The 19,914-nt window shown below is 37.9% G+C and overlaps 1 protein-coding gene across 1 annotated transcript in view; it reads right to left on the minus strand.

The window, feature by feature from the left end:
• Window positions 1–19,914, minus strand: part of THSD7B (thrombospondin type 1 domain containing 7B) — a 401,417-nt gene that overhangs the window by 15,919 nt on the left and 365,584 nt on the right. The window contains exons 14-17 of the mRNA XM_039222263.1: window positions 7,812–7,957; window positions 2,521–2,680; window positions 1,328–1,501; window positions 1,132–1,227 (exon numbers count right to left, since the gene is read on the minus strand). Coding sequence (XP_039078194.1) covers window positions 1,132–1,227; window positions 1,328–1,501; window positions 2,521–2,680; window positions 7,812–7,957 — 576 coding nt within the window. The remainder of the gene's footprint in view (window positions 1–1,131; window positions 1,228–1,327; window positions 1,502–2,520; window positions 2,681–7,811; window positions 7,958–19,914) is intronic.

Genomic DNA, 19,914 nt, shown 5'->3' on the forward strand with positions numbered 1-19,914 from the left:
CTCTGTCAGCCACAGTAGCACTAAAAACAGTAACAATTCTCTCTGATAAGCCATTAAAAAACTTTAAAATTGAGATCATTTATATAATCAAATGATATCTACTGTTATGAATGAGGAAGCCTTTGCTCAGTCTAGACATTAAACAATAATGACTAGCAAAATATCCAAAACCAAGTTTCCAGTGCATGATACAAAGAAATATAACTTTGAGCAAAAAAAAAACAAGTGTTTTTGCACCATTAACAAATATATTTTATCTTTATCCACCTTTAAATTTCAACTTTTGTATGTGTTTCCTAAAATCTTAGAATAAGAGTGCAGGATAGGATATGTTGAGACATGTCCTCCAAAACCTTTTACTAAGAAGGTACATGATTTAAAACTTATAGAGACCATTGTTTTAAACTATCTGTATTTTTCAGCCTTTGTCTCAGAACATGATATTTAAGGAAATTTTATAGTGTACGTTGTCATAGATGTTATGGGTCTTCAAATAGAATCGTTTGCTTTCTAAGATGCAAGGTTTTATTACTCAGCCATAAGAATGAGGTCTTCCCATTTGCAACAACATGGACAGACCCGGAGGGTATTATGCTAAGTGAAATAAGCCAGACAGGAAAAGACATATACCCTATGATTTCACTTTGTGTAAAATCTAAAAAACAAATGAACAAACAACAACAAAAAAGAAAGAACCAGGCTTAAAAATACGTAGAACAAACTGGTGGTTGCCAAAGGTCAAGGAGGGGGGCAGTGTTGGGTGAAATGGGTGAAGAGGATTAAGAAGTACAAATTTCTAGTTATAAAATAAGTCACGGGGAAGAAAAATGATGCATAGGGAATATAGTCAATAATATCATAATACACTTATCATGGTGGGCATTTTGTAATGTGCAAAATTGTTGGGTCATTATGTCATATATCCAAAATTAATTTAACATTATATGCCAAATATATATACCTCAAGTAAAAATTTAAAACAAAAAAAGATATAATGACACTTTGCTATGAAGATCATCTAAGGTCACCTGCCCAGTCTTCTCTTGCTTATAATTTGTAAGCTAATTCTTCTCACAAACACCAACACTCAGATCTTTTTGAAGTGCCCACACAAATCTTAGGCAGGAATACCTGTGACATTAATGCCATCTGAACGTTGGCACCATACAGTTCGTTCATTATTGTTCCAAAGACTTGCTTTCCATGTGTAGTGATAACATTTGCCTCCTGCAAGTAAATATGATAACAGCGGTTCTATTACACCTCACACACAAAGAGAATAAGCGTTGCTCAATCAAGGCTGAGAACTGAAAAGTGCTCTTGGTACCTGTACAAGGGCGTGTTTCTAGAACCTGCTGGGGGCAGCTGTCTTGGTTCTCGAAAGACTGAACTATAAATGTCCTTGACCTAGATTGGCGGCCCATTGTCTCGAAGCTTCTTCCATTGACACAGGTTAATTCACACGTGCTCCACTCTGACCAATCTGTTAAGTGGCAGTCTCCTGGATGATTGTGCAGCACAGAGCAAGGAAAATAACATGAAAACTGACACTTGAAAACATGGACAGGGTTCACAGTGAGATTTGTGGTGATGGCACTGTGATAGAGGCAGGTTCTAGGTACTGCACATTCTACCTTGACCAATTTTCCACTTGGAATATACTGAGAATAACAATTTATGGTTTAATCTAGTTTAGCAAGAAAGTACTGAAAACTAGATTACTATGATTTGAAATGTAGTAATGGCAGTTTTATGTAGATAACACTATATGTCTTCCAGTGGCAATAAACTTTTTAAAAGGGAGATGTAAGGATGATAGTAACTCAGTTTTCAAAGAACAGCAGTAACATTGTAAAACAGACAGGCATAGAAACCATATAAAGGGAACAAGTTGGTCTCTGAAGTGGAGTATTTTTGAGTTTAAGGAATATTTATTAATTTAAACATATACATTTGTATGCATATATATGTACCTATGTATGTATTTACACTTATGGATATATTCAGACACCGTAAACTTAGACCATACAAGTTAGGTTGGTTATTAGGATTAAAATCAACTCACACATATTATGTAACTAACAACGACCTTCACATTTATAGAATGCTTTTATGAACCTATAGCGTTACTTGCTCCTACCACACCACCGCTCAAGTGTTCATCAAAGATCTAGTCAACATTGTTTGAGTACTGGCCAGTGCTGTCAGGTTGGGCATTATTAACACATTTTTTAGATGGTGCAAATTTCAGTTCAAGGCACTAGACTCTATGTCTCTGGTAAACACCAATGATGTGACACAGATTCTTAGTTCTTAAATTTCTAAGTCCAGTGCCTCCAACCTACTCTGCCTCCACTGAAGCTGTAGGGATATTATAAAGTGATAACTTTATTGCATTTTTAATTGTAGTTAAAAATAGTATGAAATTTCAATTTTAAGGAGAGCTTCTCCAGAAAAATGAAAAGAAAAAAAAAAAAAAATCACCAGGGAAGTCCCTTCCAGTCACTTAAAATTGCATACCTGGGCAAGGTACAGAGCATGGCTGTTTCAGGAGGCTGTCTTGAAAGGGCATTTCTCCACACAGTGCCTCATCTACACTTACAGCTGGGTGAGAGATTGAACCGTTGTGGACCACACAGGACAAGCTGCGGATCTGGACTCCTTCCCCACAGTCTCCACCCTAAGAAAGGAAAGGATACAGTTAAAATTACCCAAACAATTAGTATCTCACAGATTTTGTTGTTATTGTCGTTGTTTTGTTTGTTTTTTGATTTTTTGTTTTTAGCTTCTGCCACCTCTTGCCCAAGAAAATCTGAAGCTTCCTCCTCCTAGGAGTTATCTTTCAATTGTTGACAAGAAAGTATCACTTGGCAATCCTTCTAGAGCTGATAGAGAAGCTGAAGTAGAAATGCAAATTTATTCCATGGAATGTATGTACTCAGAATATGACGATTCATTTTGGAACTCAGCCAGGATTGACTGAAAAAGAAAAAAACCATACAAAATTTGTCTAGGTGTATGTATTAAAATAGCCTAATCCATAATCACTCCCCAAGAGAGCATGTACAGCCACAGGGCATATATTTCTCTTTTACTTTGCTGTTTTTTCTTTTGTAGGGAATTCAGTACTTTCTTATATGGATTAGGTTGGAGTTCTCAATAAAACACTGATTTTCTCTCTTGCCACAAGAAGTTGTTTTCCCAGCATGCCTTCTGTGTTGAATAATGTTCTTTGAAGACATTTAATACAAATCACACTCAGATTTTTTGGACAATTAGAAAGAAAACTGTGCAATGTTTCACAGAAACAGAAGCTTAGAATTGGAAAGCTCTTCATGGTTATTTGACCTAAACATCTGCCTGATGAAAGGTTTCCTACTATAACATTTTTGGCAGATACTCATGAGCATTTTCTCCTCAGTTTCTGTCAGGTGCTCATACTTCAAATAGAAGTCCACTGGATATTTGGATAACTCTAGATAGTAGCTCTGTTTTTCCATAAATAGTTTAGAAAATAAAGCCTAAGGCAAAGCTTCTATGTTAAGGAGGTGAGATCCCAGGATGGCAGAGTGAGGATAAAGAACTAGAGCAGGAATGGAGGGAGAGCAAATATAAGGTGGTATGTTACCAAGCTGGCCTCAACTTCACAAGTAAACACAGCTGGTTTCTCGGCCACCATGCCTTCCAGAGAGGCCATGTGGTAACATGGCTCAGTACCATCCTAGATGGGGGAGGGAAGCAATCCCAGGCAGTATTAACTCCCCTAGACTTCCAAGGTGTGTTGCTCAATTTCTACAAAGTGCAGAAGTCAGTGGAAGAGCTGGAATTTTCATGACTCGTGCTCATATGATGGGAGAGGTGGAGGGAGAAGACGCTAGAGAGAGATCCCACCTTTGCACCTCTGTTACTACAGTCAGGGATACCACATGCTATAATCCACTAACCCATTATTAGGTGACAGTGTGAGAACTGTGCTCTGCACTGGAAAACTGGGTTTCATGTTCTTTTTATGCCTTGCCCCCTGCAGGAGCCAGAAACAGCCTTTCTTAGGCTTTGGAGTTGCTGTGGCCTTTTGTGGCAGGAGCACAGGAAGATGGGGTGTTTAGCTAAAGTAGTCATGACAGCGTGCCAGGGCATGCAGCGGGGCTGGGGGCTGGCAGGCCCCGATCAGGTCAAGGCGCTGTGGCAGCAACTGCTGAGTGCCAAGGGCAGGTCGTGGACAGACTGCTGGAGGTACACAACGTTACAGAATGACTGCTGAGAAGAATTCTTGACATAACAAGAAGTTAGAATTTGAAGACATACTTTCAAGAAAGAAAAGGTGGAACTTAAGGGAGGTCCAAGTGGTAGCCATTTAAAGCTTAAAAACCTGAATAGGCATATAAATTGATTAAAAAAAAAAAAAAAGTATCACCTTTGCTTCTAGAGAGGTTTTCACAAGGTTTTTCATTTGTTTATCTAAGATGGAAACTCCCACACCTGATTTATCAATACTTCATAATTGCTCTAATAATTTCTATGGCATTTGTGAAACTCAAAAAAATGAACACTAATTTTGTTCTGAGTGCGTTTTTTGAGAGATGAGCAAGGTTCAAAGTCAAGACACAGTAGATTCCTTTAAGAAAATGCTCTAATAAGTGTTTACTCTCTAAAGTGGAAAATAACTAGTAGAAGTTGAGTTTCTCTTTTGAGGGTTCTCTCTTATAAGTATCATTCCACATGATGGATCCATTGCAGAATTGTCTAAGCTGTATGTTTTCTACAGAGTACTTGGAAAGAGGAGTGTGAAGACTCAGCAGTACATGAAATTTGCCTTCTGAAACCTCAGGTAACAGAAGATGAAGTTGATTAGAGTTTTGTTTGACATTCCAGGAGATGGGAGTGTGAAGAAATGACAGGAAACAAGTCTACATCAGGGATTCCTTTAAAAACCAAGACAAACAAGAATATGTTCCTAGTATGTACCCACATTCAACCTTAATCTCTTATATCTTTGACAACAGCGGCTGTAAGATGAAGAGAAATCAGCATCAGAATGATAATTTCATTCATAAAGCAAGCATTCACTCACTCTCATTCATAAAGTTTTCCACACTAGAGACTGAAAATAGACCCAGGCTTCTTTGAGCAAGAATGTCAACAAGTTAGGATTCTCTCACTGACTCTCCACTGTCCGCATCACTGATGGATGTTTTGTATACTCTCCAGATGTATAGAGGCAGATGGTGATAATAATCATAATCATAGTCTTAATCAAAGTTATAATAGCAACTACAATTTATTGAGCTCTTAATTTATGTCAGGTACCAAGGTAAGCACTGTATATACACTGTCTAATCCCTACCAAAAGCTCCCAGAAAAAACAGGTACTATTTCTACTTCCGACAGAGGTAGGAAAATAGACTCGGAGAGTTTACGGATTTGGCAGAAATGGCACAGCTAGGAACTGGCAGAACGCTGGCCAACATTAAGCTTGTTAGACTCTGGGAGTCTGAGCCTGTAAAACAGATTCATGAACATATGTGTGGATACATGTTATCAACTGAGGAATTTGGATAGAAAGAGCTAGAAAACACTAAAAAAAGAAAGGAAAAGAAAAGAAAAGAAAAGTGAAGCTTGAGGATAAACACTTCCTTTTGCTAATCTCTTTCTATGTTAGTGGTATTTTGGCACACCCACTGTGCCCTGTGCTAGCTTCTCTGATGGTTTGATCCATTGGATGGCAGTCAGCCACTTGGACATCACCACCACCCTCACTAAACGAGTGCCCAACCTGTATTTGGCAGGCAAAGACAGCCAGGAAAAGGAGAAATGCAGCTATGAGAAATGTGATCGTCCTTTGTGTGCAGAGGCCCACACGTATTTGAGTCGGTAATTCCAAACCCTGTTTCCATATACGTTTAAGAAAAGGCAAGCCGAAAAAGATATTGGGTTATCTGTCTCACAAAGGGCTCACAGTTAGGCTTCAGAAAAAGCAAAAATGCAGCTTGAACTCCGGCAAAATTCAACTCCTATCATCATGATTCCCTTTCTTTTTGGCCTCCTCTTTTTGTGTGGGACCTTCTTTGTTCGTTTTTGCTTCAGAGTTATTTATTTTATCTACAGGGCAGGAAAATGCGGCAGGTAAGAGTACTTGGATACACAGTCTTTGAACAGCTCTAATCCTATTCCAAATTCTTAGGGAAGAAAGCCGACTGGCCCTGTTCCGGTAAGGTGCCCGCCCCAGAGCAACTCACTACCTAGACTTGTTTTTTGAGAATTTTGTCTGGATTAAGTTGAACTGCAGCATTTCCTTTTGACTGGAAGTGTGTCAAGGAGCAAGAATAACCTCATCTAGAAACCAGAAGCGGCTCTGAAATTTCTGGATACACCTGCTGCTAGCAGCTCCAGGACCTCCAAGCCTGGGTATCTCCAGTGGAGATCACAATCCCCAAGGCTCACTGGCAGTTCTACAGACAGTGTTCACAACCCACCACTCTTGCCCCTCTGGTTCTGGCATGAGCTCAGTAAGTGAGAGCAAACTGGAACACTACATTAGTCATGGCCCCAAATATCCCCATGGGCCAAGTAGGCAGAATTGTGTATTTAAAAGAGGCTCCTTACACCTGAGAAGATGAAAAGGGAAGGTAGAAGAGTGAAGGTAGAGTAGTAGTTGTATGCCTGGCGAGACTTGGAGCGTGGGCTCTCTCAGTCCTCCCCCTGCTAACTTTTCTCTCTTCCCCTTCAGTGGGTTCCTGAGTTCTTTGAGTTTATTTTCTCTACTCTGTCAACAGTTATCACAATTACAAGAAAAACTATTCCTCCCATTTTTTATTGTGATTCCAAGCAGCATTTAAAAATTGCTTCAGATTTAGAAAAGAAGATTTTAGACTAGTAGGCAAAAGTATTCAGATTCACTAATGTTAGGTTACTATTGAATTAATGAGCATAGTTATCTTATTTTCTGTAAAAAGGAGACTGAACAAATGTACCACACAGTTTTGTTCCTCTGGGACTTATTAAAATACATGGGCATTTAACTTCTGCAAGGTAGTAATGCTACATGACAATGTCATCCTGACAGGAACACTAAACATCTCTATGAGAAGACTCTGCAGATGTCCTAATGCTTAATCATAGTTATTGTCACCTAATTAAAATGTGCTTTGGAATATGAACTGAAGGAAAAGCTAGTAAAACAAGAGAATAAAAAGAAATCAATGTGCTTTTCTTACATTAGAAACCAGAGAGAAAATGCAGTAGGAGATCTTTGCTGATCCAGCAAAAGCTCTGGGTATGTGATATATGATGATGTTGCTAGGCATTTATATTTCAGGTCAATAAAAAAGTAATCATTGAGGAAAATGTAGTAACCTTGGTTCATGTAATAATGTTAAAATATAACTTTCATACACTTTTGGTTTTCTGCCCATATGCAAGATTTTGTCTAAGCCTAAAAGTACATCTTTAAGAAATACAGTCCACAGCAAGCTGTGCATTTCCGTAGCATCAGGGTTTTGCCTAATTAAATAATGCTTTCATATTTTCAATAAGCCGGGAACATCGCATGGTATTCTTGAGAATGCCTAAGAGAGTGAAAGTCCCATGACCCTTTTAGAATCAGTGACTAATGAATGGCTCTTTTCCTAGCAACAACACTTGGCATGAGGTTTAAGTCATTTGGTTGTATTTTTGCACGAGCTCTACTGAATAAAAATACATTGTACCAAGCCCCTGGTGCTGTGAAATTTATTCCATCAGCACACAGGTTGACCAGACAGACGCTTTAGGCATACTGAGAAGATTTCTTTAAGTATCATTGCATGACCTACCTCCAATTTGCATGCAGCCCAGTTGCCAAGGACCCAGCTGTAGCAGGGCATCACTGGGCAGGTTTTCTGCTGGGTAAGCTCTGTGGGGCATGGCCGTCCTTCTCCTTGGGTTGGCATAACGATAAATCGAGTCCGGCTCATTCGACCTAAAATGATAAGGAAGGTGTTAGCTTTATGTTTATAGGCTGGCTTAGAAAGCGAATTAAAAGACAGAATGTTGCCTTCCATACATAAGTGTTCATTAAAATATACTGAACTTTGTCATGTCTGGCTCTCAGTGTTTCTGCTATTTTAATTTAGGTTTCTATGGGCATGCAGGTTCTATAAGGTCTGCATAATGTGTAAGGTTCTGGAGTTCTGTCTGCCTTCTACTTCTTTAGTCTTCCTAACTAACTCCAAACTGTATTATTGCCCAAGTAGACTGATCCTATAAACACTGGTGGAATGTTAATTAATTCAATAAATATTTATTAAGCTCCAGTGTGATCCAGGCATCCTGCTGTGTGCCAGGGATACAGTGATGAAATTGAGGTAGCTTCCACCCTTTTAGACCTCGTACTTTAGGCCAAGATTAGAAATATTAAAAATAGAATCGCATCTTTATTGTTAGGTTGTAAACTAGCAAGTAGGGCAAAAAGTGCACACGACCCAAATTACCTTAGAAAATTCCCTAGGAAGGTGCCACCCCAAGATCTCCAGAGTGTCTTTCAATTAATTCAACATGGATAATTTTCTTACAGTTTAGGGCCAAATTCTTTTTTTTTTTTTTTTTTAAGTCTCTTTTATTTATTTTTTTTAAATATTTTTATTTATTTCTAGGAGAGAGAGAGAGAGAGAGACAGCGTGAGCAGGGGAGGGTCAGAGAGAGAGGGAGTCACAGACTGAAACAGGCTCCAGGCTCTGAGCTGGCAGTCAGCACAGAGCCCTATGCGGGGCTCGAACCCACCAACCGCGAGATCATGACCTAAGCGAAAGTCGGACGCTCAACCGACTAAGCCACCCAGGCGCCCCAACCAAATTCTTTTTTTAACCGAGCCCTAGATGATGATGTTGGCTTGTGTGAAGGAGGCATGATGTTTGAAAAACATGTTCAAATATTGGTATTCCATTTTATCAACAAAGAAAATTGGTTACTGGGAACAACCAAGGAAAGAGCAGAGCTCCCATGTCATTTTATGGCCACTCATGGGTCTCAGGTCATAAGCCTGCTGAAGGCGAAGAGCGGACAGAATGTAAATGTCTGTATTTCCTGCTCTCTCCTGGACTCACTCCTGTCCTTACTCTTCTTTGTTGATGAGGTACTATGTGCGGATAGTTTCATTACTGTTATCTGTGACTATGACGTCTTTCCACTGCTGTTATAAAGTTAACTGTGTAATTGTATTTGTGATAAAAAGAAAAGCAGGGTTCTGTGAGAGCATGTTACAGGCATGCATATATATATATATGCCAGTCTGGGAAGGAATCAGAGAACATTTCCATGAACAGTTGACCTTTAAGTAGAAATCTGAAGGAGTCAGCCAGACAGGATATACACAAAGTGTCTCATGCTGAAGAAAGGGCATTTGAAGAACTCACGAGATGCAAAGGAGCAAAACATGTTTGAAGAACTGACAGAAAGTCAAAGTGGCTGGAACAGAGAGAACCAGAAGAAGAATAGGTTGAGCCAATGCTATTAAAGCTATTTAAATGGGGTCTTTTAGTCAATGCCAAAGATTCCAGATTTGTATGTTAAGAAAAAGGGAAAGCTAGGGGGTGCCTGGATGGCTCAGTCCATTGAGCATTTGACCATGACTCTTGATTTCAGTTCAGGTCCTGAGATGCATCCAGCTTGGGCTTCATGCTAAGCCTTTTAAGATTTTCTCTCTCTCTCCCTCTGCCCTCCCCCCCTACCCCCTCTCTAAAATAATAATAATTAAAAAAATGGAAACCAAGTGATGACTTTGACACAATTCACTTGAAAGCCTTTGTTGGGAATAATTCTCAGATGCCCTCAAGTTCAGGGACATGTAAATGTGACTCACCTTTCAGTGACTAGACCTCTTACTGACCACTAGCATATTATAAGTTTGTTGTCAACTTTCTTTGAGAAGACCTTTTGAAGAAAACTAGGAAGTTCTAATCACTGCATTCTCTATTCCTTGAGGTTTGGGCTTCCATCCCTAACATGGTATTTCATACTTAATTTCACATTACGTACTAACTGAATATTTGTGCAATTCATATTTTCATAAATTGTCTATGTGGTATTTGGTATCTGAAAATGTATGATGATATATCAACACAATTATTGACCAGGTACCATATACTAAGGCACTATTCTAGATACTTATATAATGAAGAATCATAACAACCCTAAAGGAAAATTCTATTATTTCCCATATTGTGGATAAAGGAAATGAGGCAGAGTTTAAGTCACATGTCTAAGATGAAAAAAACTAGTACGCTGCAGAACAAAATTCAAACCCAGAAAGTTTTGCTACAGGGGTTATTGTATTAGCCCTGAGTTGAGAGAGCAAGGAGAGCTACTTACCACTGTCTGTTATGCAAAACATAAAAGGAACTTTGGATGTCAGTAAAACTTTAGTCAACAATAACATGTGCTTACTGAATAACAGAATCTACCCATTCTTCTTGGGTGCTGAGTTGCCATGCAGACCATGCATTTTTGACATGATGTTCTACCCAGCATCACTTAAATCAAGTAATGCTAGTTAGACATCATTCATATGAAATGTTGTCTCTGCTTGGCAAATACATATGGCATTTTATATTAATTCTTGCTTAAATACTCTTCAGTTTTTATAATGGTCATTATATTTATTCTCTTGGCCTAATGCTTATTACCCTAAATGCCATTGTAATTCCATTCTATTCTATCAAATGTAAGAATAAAAAAATGCAGCATTGCCTTTATCACAGCTAAAGAGGCTCTGTTTCAGTATAACCAAATAATTTCAAGTTTGTTCTTGAATTGATGGCATGCAGATGGCCATTACTTTAGAACCGCTTCATTTATTTCTATTAAAGTGACAGATATCTTTTGCTGGACATAGAGGTGTATGTGTTGAGGAGGGGAACCTAAAGTATTCAACAGAAAAAAAATGATGCTATTACTTTTTGAAATAATGAAGTCTTAAAACCATTCATTGTAAGCACAGCCATATGATTTCTCCACCTTTTGTTATCCTAATGGAAAAATAGTATTTTTAAATATTGCCACTTACTACCAAGAACATTTTAAAATCAAGGAGCACATAATAATCCTCCATTTTGAAGTATATTGTCATGTTTAAGTAGCTAGTATTAAAGTTCAATGAGAAAAATGTTGCTAATGAAAGCATGAGTGTGCAAAAGGTTTCTGTGGGGCACTTGATATCTTTTATTCAGTTTCTTTTTTCTTTTTAAGTCAGGGATTTTGGTTGTATAAATTAAATAAGCAAAGAAAGTACCTCTCAAATTAGGCACTCTTTCACACATCTTGAAGTTGTAAATATTAAATTTAGCTACATGGTATACAGATGGTGTCAACAAAGAGACCCACCATCTCCAATGGTTAGTAGTCTAAAGTTGCCTGGATTCCAAACATCAGAATGGATGGAATGTTCAAACAAGCAATATCTCTCAACAATAACTATTCCAAAAAGAACCCCTAAAAGGAAAAGCCAAAAGAAATGGTTTTGACAATAGTGAATTTTCATGTGAAGGGGAAAAGTAAAAATGTGGCCAAGTTAAAGATGTTTAACATTACAATGTGATATAGAATATAAGAGAAAGAGAATTTTAAAATAGCTGATGTGCGGTGAAAAGAAACCTGGAGTCGGCATCAAAATTCTCTGGTTGAAAACAGGTCTCTCAAATTAACAGCTCGTAAATGATGTGACTACATGGAAGTACTTTAACTCCTCTGAGCACGAATTTCCTCTTCTGTGAAATATACAAAAAGTCCTTATTATCTGAGGATAACTCATGCTGAGGAAAATGCCACTTAAAAATGAATCTGTTTAAATGGGAATCAAATTATTTTTAATAAATAATAAATGTCTACATGGGACTTTTTCTGGAACTGAAAGGTATGGAAGTGGTTTTATTTGATCTATTATCAACTACCATGTAGATGAAAATGGCAACCATGCAATCATTATTAGGACAAATGATAAATCAGCTATTGATACTTCTTATATAATGTGATGATTATTCTATAAAAGGTGCATTGTTTCATGACTGGCTTTGCAGTTTGATCATTAGAACCTTTGAATTTCGCCTCACTTTTCACCAATTTTCTCAAGAGCTCCAGTTAAGCTTTGGTGTACAGATTGGTGCATTTTGTATTCCCTTTGTCATGGGTACATAACTCCATTTGCAGCTAGAGCCCAACCCACAAATACTCTGATGCAATGACAGAACATGAATCAGTGGAGAAAGGTCATTGATTGGGGGATAGCTTCATAAATGGTCAGTGCATTAGTGAATTTTGATATTATAAAGGGCTCTGGCTTCCTTCAGAATTCATAATTATGCTGATTCAGGTGAAAAATCCTGAGATGATGAAGATTCCTTAGAGTCATCTCATGTTGGTTATATCAATCAAAAAACACCATATATAAGCCACCTTAACAATGTATCAAAAATATAGTTGATGGCTGTTAAAACTTCTATTTTTAATCATTTATTTTAACCACTATTTTGTATCCATTCCTGGCTGCCTCTCCCTTATTCTATTCGGATTATGATATAAAGTGCATATATATAACTATGAAATTCCTAATGATTCAGCCTGGTCCCAATTCACTCAACCCCTTCCACTCTAGCTTGGATTCCTTCTGCTCTGAGAGTGAGAGTGAAAGCTGCTACCACACATATCCTGATGCTTCAGATCTGAAAATGGGATTTTCTTGGACACTGTTGGACTCCTCTTGTTTGGATTTATGTTCATCAACAAAAGTATAAGATATAGGACTTGGAATCTATTTGGAACCTTAGTTCAATAGTAATTAGACAAGATGCTTTAGGAGCAGTGCCAATGAGATGTAGAAATAGAAATGGACTACTCTTCAAACTATAAAAGAGAGAAAAGCACTCCCTTACAAAATATGTTTTCAATTTAATACAGTCAGATTACAGTAGGGTAAATTTTCTAGGAATTTTCACTGAGCCTTTTCCTCTCCCCCTTAAGGAATTTTGGGAACTCATTATAACCAACAGTGATATTGGGCCTACAGTTAAATAGGCAATAATTGGCAAAGGAAAATGAAGTACATGGAAGGAACTCCAGAAGAAAAAAGAAAAGAAAAAACAATGAAGCATATGAGTTGTAACACACACACACACACACACACACACACACACACACCCCTATACTGAAAGCTGCATATAGATTAAAAGCATAGGAGACCAGATTACACTTCTATTGAACTCAGCAGTCTTCAGACTTTACTCTGAGGCTCCATTGACAAAGGGGATGTGGAAGATTAAAGCAGTAAAAAAGCTCTCAAATCTGTTCAAATATGTGTCAATTTGTATATTCATAAAAGGAAATGGGGTCAAATGCAATGGTTCTCTGACCATACTTTCTGATATGAGGAGTGAGCCACCATGTACCTTTACAGTGGCATGCTTTAAACAACAGTTCTTCTGTGTCCCTGACACATAGTCATTGGATTAACTGAACATTATGGTCTTGACACCAACTCTGGACAGTTTGAATATGACCTAGACAAACAGTGCAAAGTATGGATGTAGGGGAAAGTGGAAAAGGAAATACAAGAATAATAAAACAATAAAGAATATACCCATTTAACCTTAAATGGTTCATTCAAGTAGAGCAATTTAGATGAACATACCCATAAACCCTGATTCACTGCAGATGTGTAAACAGTATTAGTAGTAGATAAAGTCACTTTGTGCTTCTACCATGTTGTCTGAATATTAGGACTGGTTTTATTTCCACCATGGCATTATTTCTTTTGAACAGGATTTGAATTTTCTAGGCATATGCACAATTGTTGGCAAGGCTGATCTTAATAGAGCTGACATCTATAAGGGGTTAGCCATGGATGGGGTCAATGTACTGAGTACAGTGTTTCCGTTTTTAAGTATTTCCTCTTGTGTATTTATCCTTGAGCTTTTGGTGCCTACTACCTAAGGTTAGTAGTAGCAAATTCTAGCAGATGACAAAATAAATGATAAAGAAATACGGGGATACTTAAAAACCTCATTAAGAGCTGGTCATGCAAATCTATTAATCAATTTTAATCACATATGTCTCTGGTTAAAGCAATTTATTGTATAACACCTTTTGTCATTAAAATGTCTCCTTTCTTAATATGGAGGAAGGGACTAAATTACTTAAGTGAATACAATATGCTATGATACAGAGATGATCTAGAATATTCTTGCTTCATTCTTTTCCCTTCCTTCTGCTTGCTTTGCTCCTATTCCCCCAAGAGCACCTGTTCTCCCTGCTACCCTCAAATAAATCAACAAGAGTCCCGATCTCAGACTCTGCTTCAGATACAATTATTAAAACTCTCAGTTCATAAATTGAAGCTCAGAGAATTTTTTTTTTTTTATACAAAATCATACAGCTAGCAGGATTGGAATAAAGGTCTATTTTATTCCAAAAGCATGTGCTTTGCAAGGATCTCATCTGGTCCAAAACATGTATCAGATGCTACACTGTAATTGCTAGGCCACTTGGACAAGTCTGAGATGTGTACTTAGGTCTACCCTCTACAATAAATGTGCTATTTGCATTCACTTATATTTTCCTTTAGTAAAAAGTGATTAAAATTATAGTATTAACACCTTCCACTCTGATAGCTCTTTATTTGATTTTGGGTATTTGTCAGTAAATTTCTGAAATCGTGACAAGTTACATTGTCTAAAATGTTCAGTTGGGGGTGCCTGAGTTGGTTAAGTGTCCGACTTCAGCTCAGGTCATGATCTCATGGTTTATGAGTTTGAGCCCCACATGGGGCTCTGTGCTGTCAGCTCAGACCTTGGAGCCTGCTTCAGATTCTGTGTCTCCCTCTCTCTCTGCCCCTCCCCCACTTGTGCTCTGTCTCTCCCTGTCTCTCAAAAATAAATAAATATAAAATAAATAAATAAATAAATAAATAAAATGTTCAGTTGATTTCATAAGGATCTTTATACTGGAATCTACTACTTAATTCTCTTAACAAATATCATCTAGAGGCAAGGAGTTGGCTCAATCAGTAGTGCTTATGATTCCTGATGTCAGGGTTGTGAGTTCGAGCCCCACATGTGGTGTGGAGTTTACTTAAAATAAAAAGTTAAAACAATATTGCCCACGTTTTTTATCCAAATTTAAGTGTAAACTTTGTTTTAAATATACCCTCTGGTGGACATGGATTTGGGGTCAATGCTCTTTTTCTTAAATTTTAATGTTTATTTTTGAGAGAGGGAGAGAGCAGAAGAGTAATAGAGAGAGAGGGAGACACAGTACCTGAAGCAGGCTCCAGGCTCTGAGCTGTCAGCACAGAACCCTATGTGGAGCTTGAACTCACAAGCTGTGAGATCATGACCTGAGCTGAGGCCGGACACTCAACCAACTGAGCCACCCAGCCCCAAGGATCAGTATTATTTTCTAATGTAGCAGCGTGAGTAAAAACCTCGGTCCCAATCTTCACCTTAAAGACTGATCTTTGGCCTACGTTTGGCTTTGTTAGAAATGGAAGATAAACTCTTCTGCATTCAGAGCCATGGTGCAAGGGTTTCCCTTACAGAGGGATTCCTTGGCCTTTCTGAAAATTGCTTCAGGCACCCAGATACCTGTCATCCTAGAGAACACTCAACTTAGGTAAGATAAAGATTCCATAAACCTTTCACAGTAAAACAGACTAGTCTGAGCCATGACCATCTATCTGGGACTGAGGTCAGCTAAGCAAGAAAGTAAGAAGATCACAGTTTAGAGATCAAGAGAGGACTATGGTATCATGGATTGCAGTAGGTCTTCCAAGAATAGAAGATTAGGCACCTTTGGCTTTACTTGGCAATAAAGAGCTCCAAACTTCTCTGTAGTGTGTTCTAGCCACTTATCACTAGGGCTACTCTCAACAATCACATTCAGTCCCATTAAAAGCTAACAAAACTTGGTGGACCACTGTAAAAACCTTGGTACAGCAGAAATACCCCGATAAAGATCTCCCCATGTGATGCAAGAGGAAAAGGATAGAGAGAGTGACTTTGGCATCTTGCAGCTACTCTGTCCATCAGAGTCACACATTTCCCATCTATAACATTGGCTCCCTACAGCTATATTCCAATTAGACAAACTAGATAATATGCAACATTACTATGAAACAAGTAAATATTTAGGAGGCTGAAAATTCAGAGGGACTTCTTAAAGCACTTACTGCCCTTTGTGTTCTTCAAGTTTTTTAAAGTATTCATTTATTTTTTATTTTTTTAATAGTTTATTGTCAAGTTGGTTTCCATATAACACCCAGTGGTCATTCCCACAAGTGCCCTCCTCCATGCTCATCACTCCCTTTCCCCTTCACCCCCATTAGCTCTCAGTTTGTTCTCAGTATTCAAGAGTCTCTCATGGTTTGCCTCCCTCTCTCTCCCCAACTATTTTTCCCCTTCTTCTCCCCCATGGTCCTCCGTTAAGTTCCTCCTAATCCTCCTATATGTGCAAAATCTTTGTTTATTTTTGAGAGAGTGGGAGACAGAGTGTGAGCAGGGAAGACAAACAGAGAGGAAGACACAGAATCTTAAGCAGGCTTCAGGCTCTCAGCTGTCAGCACAGAGCCCAACGAAGCCCTCAAACCCACAGGCTGCAAGATCATGACCTGAGCCAAAGTTGGACGCTTAACCAACTGAGCCACCTGTGCACCCCTGCCCTTTGTGTTCTAATCTGAGGTCCATTTCTTCTGCTTATTTTTAAATATACCTATATATTATGAGAATTTTTATAAAGTGATATAGCACCCAACACAGGGCCATGTATACAACATGAACATTTACAAGTACAGTGTCAGATGCAAAGGGGCAAAATGGGGCTTTGGGGACACCTGAACATATGTTCATATCTTTCCTCCATAATGGACAAGCTGCATGACCTTGAGCAGATTACTTAATTGCTTGTCACCTCACATGTAAAGTTATACCTGTACTTTATAGTACTGTTGTAAAAGTTAAAAAATACTCCTAGTTCCAGTAAGTGTGCTATTGACCAATACATGTTACAAATAAAATGTCTAACATTTCATCAGTTTACAGGTAAATAGTGTGAGTTCCGCAAAGACTAGTTTAAAGTCCTCCAACTTGCCATTAGAAAAACCAGCTTGAAAACCTACATCTTCTGGTTTCTTGTCTGGTCTTTGGTTTTTCCCATTCTATAATTTTCTAACTAGCTTCTTATATTCATGTCATAGGACCTAATTACTTGACATAATAATTTTGAATTGTTATAACTATTAGACAGTGCCTGCTCAAGGATACCACACTGATCACAGTGTGATTAGACACTAAAAAGGAAGGTTACCAGCTTACCTTTTCTTAAAGGAAAAAAAAAATGCTGGAAATCACAAAGTTGTGGTATTTTGGAGTTAACTATTATAAATAAATTATTATAAGTAAAAAATTATTTCTTTCTTCATAGGCTTGAGTTGACAGAAAAATTATATGCCATTTGGGAGACACAAAGTCAGGCTGCATTACATAAAATAGAAAATATAAACTCATATACATTGAATTAAAAGTATGAAATAGGAAAAAATCAGTTTGAGATTAATAATATTCTTAGAATATTATTGGTTAAATAATAATTATGAATAATTCATGATATGCTAAATTTAGGGAGTTCTACATTCCACTGAACTGATGAAAATTCAACAAAGAACATGACTAATCCAAATATTAAGCTCTTCTATTACAAGCTTTGATCTTTGAAATCTATCTAAAAAGATCCCTTAGTGGAAGCTTAGAATCAGTCTCTCTCTAAGGTGAAATGAATTGGATTCACACTGTTCTGACCTTGAATTCTTTAACACAATTAGAAAGTTTATGTGAAGCATCAGGGGTACATTAAAGAGGTAATCCAGACACTTGGAAAATAGAGAAAGAGCTCATTTGAAAATCTCTCCCCAGATCAATGTAGTTCTGGGGGTTTGACGGCCAAGTGTGGGAAGTACTCATGGGGAAGTAGCCAGGGCATCCGACACACTGGTGCTGGCCTGACAGCCTGTGAATTCATAAACTGAGACAATCGTGTGAACTTTTTTGCCTTTGATAAACAAGTCAGCTGGGAGCCACAGGTGTTGGAGTCAGACTCCCATGCAACTTGCTTGCCCACTTTAATGTGAGTAAATAGACTATCTCCTCTCGTGATTTCTGCCCCATTGCCGCCACCAGTGGGAAACTCGAAAGCGGCTAACAAAAGACAGCTGCCGGCATGCTGTCTCAGAAGAGACGAGGCACAGATGCTTTTCAATGATATAATTTCCAACCTTTTCAGCTCCAGCGTTTGATCTCTTTTAAGAAACACGTTCATCTGTGCCATACATTTTTGCTTTTGATTATCGCTGTTTGCTTACTGCTTTTAGGTTGTGCTGTGCGAGAATTAAGGCATGATCTAAATACATGATTCTCTCATTTTGGAAACACTTACTGTCTGCCTGTGGCGGGGCAGGTGATGGTCAGGGAAGAGTGGTGCTTTAAGTGGAGTCGGGGAGAAGTTTTGGGGCTGTTGGGTATAATGTAACCACAAAGGCCGTCTCAGCAACATCCTGAGGGTGGGTGCTTAAAAATTCAAGAGCCATGTATCCTATTCTTCTCTGTACTGATCAACTTATTTTTCTTAAGATTGAAATCATGCAAAATATAATTAGAAAAATACTTATTCTGAGGTTTTTGTTTGTAGGTCCTGACATAGAGGCTGGAATATAACAGGTAGTTAAAAAATGCTTGTGAAATTGAGTAAGAGCTAATAAAGAAAATACTAGTTATAAGAGCTATGGGGACTTGTCATTCAATTTTGACATAAATATCAGCTCTTCAGTGGCTTTCTCCCCCATCCCTCACTCCCTTGCAAAATACTTGTTGTTTCTACTTACTCTCCATCTCATGATCTGTTTTGGTTTCATTATTGGTTTCATTGCGGACATCTGTTATTTTTGTGTTTATTTTCTTGTTTATTTGCTATCTGTCTTGTTATCAGCATCCAATTTTTCACTGGATTCAGTGGGACTTTAAATGTCAGGGGACTTTGCCTGGGATCCTATCTGTTCCATACACAGCATAGCTTCAGCTTTTGGGAGAATGCCTGACACTCAGAAAGCATCCGATGGGTATATTTGTAAAACATATGAATACACTTCTACAGTCCTGCCTTCAAGAACAGACATCTAAATAGCATGCTCACCATATAATTTATTTTTCACATTGTCACTGTTGACAATGAAAGAGGACACTTGTTAGGTGCCAGGATAATAGGTGTAAACTTTACAAATCCTTGTTGAATGAATAAAGGAACAATGGAAAACATTCATATTTAGATCACTGGGGGGTTTGACAGATACCAGGATTATGGAATAGTTTTCTTAAAAAGATTATTTTTACATCTGACAGTTCAGGAGATCAAGACATCTAAAGGTCAAGAAAGGATTTCCAAGAAGTCCTAATGGACCCTTAGAAAGTACCTAACAGTGATTTGTAACCAGTGCTATATTGAATGTCAATGGGTACTATTTAGATGACTTTCAAGTACTTTATGCAACTTGATTTCTCCAAGTAGTTAACATTCCTTCCCTAATCCCACTGGTAACTTAGTTCACACAATGAATTCCTTAGGAAATCTTTGATTGTTTCTCCTTATTCTACAGCTTAGAAAAGGTGATTTTAAGTTCAAACTCAAATTACCTAGACTTCTCCAAGAGCGGGATTCAGATTTGGAAAGGTTTTTCATTTGTTTGTTTTTGTATTTCTAATAGACAAACAGGGTCTGGTAAATTCACAGAAATAACAGAACTGCTTGAAAAGTTAAATACTTTAATGCTGAACTTACAAATGGGAGTCTTATTTGTAAAGATATTATATTAGCACAATATGGAGATCTGTCATGTTTCCCTGACTTGGT

This window comes from Hyaena hyaena, unplaced genomic scaffold (genome assembly GCF_003009895.1).
Source record: "Hyaena hyaena isolate Hyena2069 unplaced genomic scaffold, ASM300989v1 scaffold_1096, whole genome shotgun sequence".
NCBI classification, from domain to species: Eukaryota; Metazoa; Chordata; class Mammalia; order Carnivora; family Hyaenidae; genus Hyaena; species Hyaena hyaena.